The sequence below is a fragment of the Physeter macrocephalus genome, chromosome 21 (genome assembly GCF_002837175.3).
Source record: "Physeter macrocephalus isolate SW-GA chromosome 21, ASM283717v5, whole genome shotgun sequence".
Lineage (NCBI taxonomy): Eukaryota > Metazoa > Chordata > Mammalia > Artiodactyla > Physeteridae > Physeter > Physeter macrocephalus.
The window spans coordinates 120,935,586-120,945,072 of NC_041234.1; the positions used below are offsets into that span (position 1 = coordinate 120,935,586).

The window sequence follows — 9,487 nt, forward strand, 5'->3', positions numbered from 1 at the left end:
ATACACTAATGATGAAAAATTTGAAAGAGAAATTAAGGAAACCCTCCCATTTACCACTGCAACAAAAAGAATAAAATACCTAGGAATAAACCTACCTAGGGAGACAAAAGACCTGTATGCAGAAAAGTATAAGAAACTGATGAAGGAAATTAAAGATGATACAAACAGATGGAGAGACATACCATGTTCCTGGATTGGAAAAATCAATATTGTGAAAATGACTATACTACCCAAAGCAATCTACAGATTCAAGGCAATCCCTATCAAATTACCAATGGCGGGCTTCCCTGGTGGCGCAGTGGTTGAGAATATGCCTGCTAATGCAGGGGACACGGGTTCGAGCCCTGGTCTGGGAAGATCCCACATGCCGCGAAACAACTAGGCCCGTGAGCCACAACTACTGAGCCTGCGCGTCTGCAGCCTGTGCTCCGCAACAAGAGAGGCCACGATCATGAGAGGGCTGTGATAGTGAGAGTCCCACGCACCGCGATGAAGAGTGGCCCCCGTTTGCCACAACTAGAGAAAGCCCTCACACAGAAACGAAGACACAACACAGCCAAAAATAAATAAATAAATTTAAAAAAAATTACCAATGGCATTTTTTACAGAACTAGAACAAAAAAATCTTAAAATTTGTATGGAGACACAAAAGACCCTGAATAGCCAAAGCAGTCTTGAGGGAAAAAAAATGGAGCTAGAGGAATCAGACTCCCTGACTTCAGACTATACTGCAAAGCTACAGTAATCAAGACAATATGGTACTGGCACCAAAACAGAAATATAGATCAATGGAACAGGATAGAAAGCCCAGAACTAAACCCATGCACCTATGGTCAACTAATCTATGACAAAGGAGGCAAGGATATACAATGGAGAAAAGACAGCCTCTTCAATAAGTGGTGCTGGGAAAACTGGACAGCTACATGTAAAAGAACAAAATTAGAACACTCCCTAACACCATATACAAAAATAAACTCAAAATGGATTAAAAACCTAAAAGTAAGACCTGACACTATAAAACTCTTAGAGGAAAACATAGGAAGAACACACTTTGACATAAATCACAGCAAGATCTTTTTTAATCCACCTCCTAGAGTAATGGAAATAAAAACAAAAATAAACAAATGGGACCTAATGAAATTTAAATGCATTTGCAAAGCAAAGGAAATTACAAACAAGACAAAAAGACAACCCTCAGAATGGGAGAAAATATTTGCAAATGAATCAATGGACAAATGATTTATCTCCAAAATATATAAACAGCTCATGCAGCTCAATATTAAAAAAACAAATACCCCAATCCAAAAATGGTCAGAAGACCTAAACAGACATTTCTCCAAAGAAGATATACAGATTGCCAACAAACACTTGAAAGAAGGCTCAACATCACTAATCATTAGAGAAACACAAAACAAAACTGGAATGAGGTATCACCTCACACCAGTCAGAATGGCCATCATCAAAAAATCTACAAACAATAAATGCTGGGGAGGGTGTGGAGAAAAGGGAACCGTCTTGCACTGTTGGTGGGAATGTAAATTGATACAGCCACTATGGAAAACAGTATGGAGGTTCCTTAAAAAACTAAAAATAGAGCTACCACACAACCCAGCAATCCCACTACTGGGCATATACCCTGAAAAGACCATAATTCAAAAAGACACATGTACCCCAGTGTTCATTGCAGCACTGTTTACAATAGCCAGGACATGGAAAAAACCTGTGTCCATTGACAGACGAATGGATAAAGAAGATGTGGTACATATATACAATGGACTATTACTCAGCCATAAAAAGAAACGAAATTGGGTCATTTGTAGAGACGTGGGTAGATCTAGAAACTGTCACGCAGAGTGAAGGAAGTCAGGAAGAGAAAAACAAATATCATATATTAACGCATATGTGGAACCTAGAAAAATGGTACAGATGAATGGGTTTGCAGGGCAGAGGTTGAGACACAGTTGTAGGGCACAAACCTATGGACACCAACGTGGGAAAGTGTTGGGGGTGGGGTGGTGGTGCTGGGATGAATTGGGAGATTGGGATTGACATATATACACTAATATGTATAAAATGGATAACTAATAAGAACCTGCTGTATAAAAAAATACATAAAATAAAATTTTTAAAAAAAGAGAAAGAGAAAAGAATAGCTTTATGACATTAACAATCACAGTAGACACCCACCTGTAAAGACAGATTGACCAGTGTGCCCCCATGGGCTCTGCATCGCCGAGTTTGCTCCTCCAACTCCGCAGCCTTGCAGGGAGGCCTTCCTATTGGTGGAAGGTCAATGGGCGTGTCTTTTGCTTCCGGAGGCGCCAAGCCTTGGCACCTCAGGCCCTCAGTGCGCATGCCTACTGGTGCTTCCGTCGCAAAGCGCCTCCTCACGTGCTCTTCTGATCCACCCTCTTTCTCTGGAAAGACACGTCTAGAACGTTCTCCCTCACCTTCCTGGGGCTTCCGGGAGCACCCGGAAACCCACGTGGCGTCCGCACAGAGTGCCCGGGACGGTCGGCTGCGCGGTTGCTGGCTGCGCTGCCGAGACGAGCTCTTCAGCCCCTCCTGCGCGGGACTCCGGAGTCATCCACAGAGTCAGAGCAAGTCAGGAGACAGGCGGGGGCTTTGCCGGGGGCTGGACTCCGCAGGTACCGGGGGGCCCTGGGAAGGAGTGGAGGTGGGGGGAGGGCTCCGGGCTGCCCGATTGGGAGTGGGGGAGGGGCGGCTGCGGGCAGCGGGCCGAAGGGGTGCTGAGGGAAGGGGCCCCCAGTGTGCGGGTCCGAGGGGAGGACCGCTGGCCGCCGGGGTGGCTGGTGGGGGGCGTTCTGGAGTCGGGGTGCAGAGGGTGGGGCTAATGGCTAAGCGTGAGGGGGGCGCGGAGCGGAGGGCTTCCTGCTGGGCGGGTGGGGCCGGCTTTGGGGGCCAGAGGAGAGGACGACTGGCTGTGGGGGTGGGGAGGACGGGACGGGCCCCCCCCCACGGGCTGAGACGGGAGGGGAGGGCTAAGGGCCGCTGCGAGTGGCGGGAGGAAGGAGGAGCTACTCCTGGCTGAGGCGGGGGTCGATGGGGAGGACTCCCGGGCGCGGGTGCGGTAGGCGTTAGGGGAGCTCCCGCCGGGGCGGGGGGTGGGGGGGGAGGCCGCTCGTGGCAGGAGGGTGGCTCCGGCTCCCGGGTGGGCGGGGGCACGAGGGCTGGGCTCTGCGTCTGGGGTGCGAGAGGCGAGAGCCCCTGGTGCTGAGGGTGCTCGAGGGAGGACTCCCCGGCGTGGGGAGGTGAGAGAGGCAGTCTGATCTCTAGGCATGGGCGGGTGCCCGCCTTCCAGGGCCCAGAGCGGAGCGCCACCAGCTGGTGGCTGGGGGTGTATGAGGGGGATGCAGTGGGGGGGCAGGGAGGAGCCGCCTGGCCACGAGGGGCGTAAGTGATACTGAGAGGGGGAGGCACTGGGGCTGCTGTGATCTGGTGGAGGCTGTTGGCCATGGCAGATGGATTTGTGGGGGTCCCGGGAGGGGCTCTGGCCCACTGCATGAGGCATCGAGAAGCTCCAGGTCGCCTCTGTCCGGGTGGCACAGGAATTGCAGAGGTGGGGGGGCGGGGCGAGGCCCTGGCCTCCACACAGAGTACACAGATTCTTTACGAGGGTGCTTTGCACATTCACCCGGACGCGCCATACCAGAGTTGTAAAAAAGTCTCTCCATACATTTAACAGTATTGCAATTTTACATGATAAGTTTTCTCATCACGGGGGAATTTTATTTGATGGTACTAATGATAATATATCTTCAAATATTGGGAAACATATGGATCAATGAAAAAAATCACAGAGGGACTTAGAAAATATTTCAAAGTGAATACTAAAAAAACACAACTTACCAAAATTAGTTGGAGGCAGCAAAAAGCTACAGGAGGAAACTGTATTCCTCTAAATGCTTCTGTTAGAAAAGAGTCAGGACATAAAATCAGTGAGCTAACAGTCCATTTAGAGATGCTAGAAGAAGAAGAGCAAGGAAACATAAAATGAAGTAATAAGAGAGCTAAGACAGGAAATCAGTGATAGAAAGCAAATTATGGACACGATGAACAAAAAAGCCATGCTCTTCATTCAAAAGAGCAAGAAAACTGAGAAAGTCCTAGAACGATGAATCAAGGAAAAATAGAAAGAACGCTAATCACCAATATCAGGAATGAAAGAGGGCTAACGTTACGGATCAGATGTACATTAAAAAAGAGAGTATAGGGATATTATGGAAATATTTATGCTAAAAAGTTGGAAGACTTGAAAAATTCCTTGGGGAAAAGGCAGCTTCCTAAAACTGATGTCAGATATGGAGAAAAGGTGACGAGCCTTCTATCTATCTATTTTAAAAAAATATTTTATTCTATTTTATTACTGTTTCTTGTGTCGTATACAACAAGTGCTCTTTTATTATTATTTTTTAAATTTATTTTTACTTTTGGCTGCATTGGGTCTTCATAGCTGCCCGCGGGCTTTCTCTAGGTGCGGCGAGCGGGGGTACTCTTCGTTGAGGTGCGCGGGCCTCTCATTACGGTGGCTTCTCTTGTTGCGGAACACGGGCTCCAGCCATGTGGGCTTCGGTGGTTGTGTCACGTGGGCTCAGTAGTTGTGGCTCGTGGGCTCTAGAGCGCTGGGTCAGTGGTTGTGGCGCGCGGGGTTAGTTGCTCCGCGGCACGTGGGATCTTCCCGGACCAGGAATCGAACCTGTGTCCCCTGCACTGGCAGGTGGATTCTTAACCAGTGTGCCCTCAGGGAAGTCCCTAGCCTTCCATTTTGTAAGAATTTATCGAAAAAGGTTCCTAAAGTCAAGCAAACAAAACAGGGCCGGGAGGTGCTGCAGGCTGCTGCTGGCTAATGACTAATATCAGGAATGAAAGAGGGCTAACGTTACGGATCACATGTACATTAAAAAAGAGAGTATAGGGATATTATGGAAATGTTTATGCTAAAAAATTGGAAGACTTGAAAAATTCCTTGGGAAAAAGGCAGCTTCCTAAAACTGATGCCAGAAATGTAGAAAAGGTGACGAGCCTTCCAACTATCTTTTTTGAAAAAAAATTTTATTTTATTTTATTATTGTTTCTTGAGTCGTACACAACAAGTGCTCTTTTATTATCATTTTTAAAATTGATGTTTACTTTTGGCTGCGGTGGGTCTTCGTTGCTGCGTGCGGGCTTTCTCTAGGTGCGGCGAGCGGGGGCTGCTCTTCGTTGTGGTGCGTGGGCCTCTCATTACGGTGGCTTCGCTTGTTGCGGAGCACGGGCTCCAGGCATATGGGCTTCAGTGCTTGTGTCAGGTGGGCTCAGTAGTTGTGGCTCGTGGGCTCTAGAGCGCTGGGTCAGTGGTTGCGGCGCGCGGGGTTAGTTTCTCCGCGGCATGTGGTATCTTCCCGGACCAGGGATCGAACCTGTGTCCCCTGCACTGGCAGGTGGATTCTTAACCAGTGCGCCACCAGGGAAGTCCCTAGCCTTCTATCTTGTAAATAAATTTAATTTATCGAAACAGTTTCCTAAAGTCAGACAAAGAAAACAGGGCCGGGAGGTGCTCCAGGCTGCTGCTGTGAGGGGCAGTGGGGTGGGCTGTGTGGCACAAACGTGATTCTCTCCTCTTTGCACCCTCAGGCCGATTCCCACACTTCAGCAGTCTGTGCACACCTGTTGGATCGCTTCCCCCCACCCTCAGGTCCTCGGAGATGGCGATGGCCCTGGCGATACTGCGGGACTGGTGCAGGTCGATGGGCGTGAACGCTCAGCGATCTCTGCTCATCCTGGGCATCCCAGATGACTGCGAAGACCAGGAATTCCAGGAGGCTGTGCGGGCTGCCCTGCGCTCCCTGGGCAGGTACCGAGTGCTGGGCAAGGGCTACAGAAAGGAGCTGGGGTCGAGGGTTGCCCTGGTCGAGTTTGCTGAGTATATAAATCGAAGCTTGATCCCCCGCCAAATACCAGGCAAGGGGGGGCCCTGGACTGTGGCCTGCCTGCCCCAGGCCCCTGATGCTGAGTCACAGGACAGACCCAGGTTCCCTGCACAGCCCCAGAGACAAGCAGTGGTGGGCAGGGCAGGTGAGGCAGGAACTGCAGGTCGCTCGGGAACTGCAGGGGAGGAGGAAGCCGCAGGGGAGGCGGGAGCCGCAGGTATGGAGGGAGACGCAGGTGAGGAGGAAGCCGTAGGTGAGGTGGCAGCGGGAGGTGAGGCAGGAGCTGGAGTTGAGGCAGGAGCTGCAGGTGAGACAGGAGGTGCAGGTGAGGGAGGGGCTGGAGGTGAGGCAGGGGCTGGAGGCGAGGAAGGAGCTGCAGATGAGGAGGGAGCTGCAGGTGAGGAAGGAGCTGCAGGTGAGGCAGGAGCTGGAGGTGAGGAGGGAGCTGCAGGTGAGGCAGGAACTGCAGGTGAGGGAGGGGCTGGAGGTGAGGGAGGGGCTGGAGGTGAGGAAGGAGCTGCAGGTGAGGAGGGAGCTGCACGTAAGGAAGGAGCTGCAGGTGAGGCAGGAGCTGGAGGTGAGGCACGGGATGGAGGTGAGGCAGGAGCTGCAGGTGAGGCAGGAGGTGCAGGTGAGGCAGGGGATGGAGGTGAGGCAGGGGCTGCAGGTGAGGCAGGAGCTGAAGGTGAAGCACGAGTGTCAGATGAGGAGGGAGCCGCAGGTGACAGAAATGTTGCAGGCGAGGCAGGCCTTGCGAGTATGGCAGGACCCGCGGGCGAGGCAATGACTGCGGCTGAGGAAGCAGCCGTGGAAGCGGCAGGCGCCATGGATGAGGCAGGGCCCTCGACCCAGCAGTGGAGGCAGGCCTTGCAGCCCGTGCTAGACAACGTGGGCCACCAGGAGCTGGGAACCTTCTCTGGGATGGAAGAGCCGGGCCCCGGGGAAGAGTCCTTTGAGAGCTGGCTGGAGCAGGCCAACGACATGCTGCACCTGTGGCGCCACGTGTCTGAGAGGGAGAGGAGGAGGAGGCTGGTGGAGCGCGTGCGCGGCCCCGCGCTGGACCTCCTGTGCGGCCTCCTGGCGGAAGATCCCGAGCTGGCTGCCCAGGACTGCCTGGCCGCGCTGGTGCAGGTGTTTGGGAACAAGGAGCCCCGGGGGAGTGCTCGGCTGAAGTTCCTGACCTGTGGCCAGCGGCCCCAGGAGACTCTCTCTGCGTACGTGATGCGCCTGGAAGGCCTGCTGCGGTCGGCCCTGGAGAAGGGGGCCGTCCTCCCGGCCGAGGCGGACCAGGTGCGCGCCCGGCAGGTGCTGATGCGGGCCCGGCTGAACGACACGCTCCAGGCGACGCTGAGGTGGATGCAGCTGATGAGGAGGCCTCCCGGCTTTGTGGGGATGCTGCGGCTCCTCGAGTTGACCGAGGCCTGGGAGGCCTACCGGGCTAGCAGGGAGCAGTTCCCAGGGGAAGAAGAGGCCCGTGTGGACGTCGGAGACCTGGCAGCAGCCGCCCAGGCCGCCCCGGCCCGTCAGGCCATCACCGCGGGCGCCGCTGCAGATGGCACCGAGGCCTCCCCGGCCGGTGAAGATGCCTCCACCCAGGCCGCCCTTTCCAAGGAAGGTAGCGCCGGGGCCCACCCGGCGCCTGAAGAGGCCAGTGAGGCAGTTGCCGGCACTGCCGAGGCTGGCGAGGCGGGCCCTGAAGACCATGGTGCCGCCAGGGCAGCCCCTGGCCCTGGGGAGACCAGCAAGGCCTCCGCGGCCACTCAGGAAGATGGAAGTGCTGCCGGCCCTGCGGGCCTAGGTCCGGCAGGACCCTCACATGCCCCCGGAGTCCCCGTGCCTGGCCGGATGGGCAGCGCTTCCCCGGTGGGCCCAGGAGGTCCTGGCTGGGAGCCAGAGGGCCTCGCCCAGGCAGGAGGCCAGGAGGCCGAGGAGACCCCCGAGGAGGGGCTCAAGCCTGTCCCAGAAGAGCCGGGAAATGAGGCCGGGGCTGCAGAGCTGAGCCCCCCGGGGTCGCCCTCGGGCCAGTAGGCTCAGCAGGCCCCGGGGCCCCCAGGCTTGGAGGCAGGGGGAGGCCAGCCCTGGCAGCCTCCTGGCCCCATGGTAGGGGCCACTCAAGGTGCCTGGGCCTCCCTCCTGAGAGGGGATCCCTGTTCATCATCCCCTGGGCAGGCTGCTCCCTGTACTGGCAAGCCCCAATGTGTCCCTGTAGGCCCCAGAGGGATTTGTGGGGATGCTGCGGCTCCTCGAGTTGACCGAGGCCTGGGAGGCCTACCGGGCTAGCAGGGAGCAGTTCCCAGGGGAAGAAGAGGCCCGTGTGGACGTCGGAGACCTGGCAGCAGCCGCCCAGGCCGCCCCGGCCCGTCAGGCCATCACCGCGGGCACCGCTGCAGATGGCACCGAGGCCTCCCCGGCCGGTGAAGATGCCTCCACCCAGGCCGCCCTTTCCAAGGAAGGTAGCGCCGGGGCCCACCCGGCGCCTGAAGAGGCCAGTGAGGCAGTTGCCGGCACTGCCGAGGCTGGCGAGGCGGGCCCTGAAGACCATGGTGCCGCCAGGGCAGCCCCTGGCCCTGGGGAGACCAGCAAGGCCTCCGCGGCCACTCAGGAAGATGGAAGTGCTGCCGGCCCTGCGGGCCTAGGTCCGGCAGGACCCTCACATGCCCCCGGAGTCCCCGTGCCTGGCCGGATGGGCAGCGCTTCCCCGGTGGGCCCAGGAGGTCCTGGCTGGGAGCCAGAGGGCCTCGCCCAGGCAGGAGGCCAGGAGGCCGAGGAGACCCCCGAGGAGGGGCTCAAGCCTGTCCCAGAAGAGCCGGGAAATGAGGCCGGGGCTGCAGAGCTGAGCCCCCCGGGGTCGCCCTCGGGCCAGTAGGCTCAGCAGGCCCCGGGGCCCCCAGGCTTGGAGGCAGGGGGAGGCCAGCCCTGGCAGCCTCCTGGCCCCATGGTAGGGGCCACTCAAGGTGCCTGGGCCTCCCTCCTGAGAGGGGATCCCTGTTCATCATCCCCTGGGCAGGCTGCTCCCTGTACTGGCAAGCCCCGATGTGTCCCTGTAGGCCCCAGAGGGACCCAGGTGTCAAGGAACCCCCCAGCCCCCGCTCCCCTCCCCCCGACACACACACCCTAGCCATCGTCCCCCCGCAGAGCCCTGAGGTGCGCCCCGTGCCAGCCAAGGCTCTGGTCTGTGTGGGCCAGAGTCGTGAGCTCACCGTGCATCTTCCTGGCGAGAGGCCACCCGCGGGGCCCTGAGGAAGGGAGACTGTGGGGGGATGGAGGGCGGCCGGGTGGGGCGTAGCGGAGGCACCTTGTTGGGGACCCTGGGGGAGGGGCGGGACCCGTGGGCTCCGGTGGCCGTTAGAAGTTCCTCTCTGTGTTATCATGCCCTGTGTTCAATGGTTTCAGTCAATGTTTTTCTTGAATAAATTTCCCTGAACGTTTCCGCTGAGTCCGGCCTCTGCTGTGGGCAATGGAGGGAAAGGGCTGCTGGGGGGGGGGGGGGTCCAGAGTCGGATTCCTGCTCAGCACCCATGGGACACCTCTCCAGTGAGAGGGTAGGGTAGGCACTT

General features: G+C 56.6%; 2 protein-coding genes across 2 annotated transcripts in view; one reads left to right on the forward strand and one right to left on the reverse strand.

The window, feature by feature from the left end:
- TEX28 (testis expressed 28) overlaps positions 1-9,487 on the reverse strand; it is a 44,605-nt gene that overhangs the window by 19,122 nt on the left and 15,996 nt on the right. The window lies entirely within an intron of this gene.
- On the forward strand, positions 2,458-8,134 carry LOC112062400 (paraneoplastic antigen Ma6E). The gene is made up of 2 exons (XM_055081531.1): positions 2,458-2,648; positions 5,635-8,134. The coding sequence occupies exon 2, from the start codon at positions 5,706-5,708 to the stop codon at positions 7,956-7,958; it is 2,253 nt and encodes a 750-aa protein (XP_054937506.1). The 5' UTR covers positions 2,458-2,648; positions 5,635-5,705; the 3' UTR covers positions 7,959-8,134.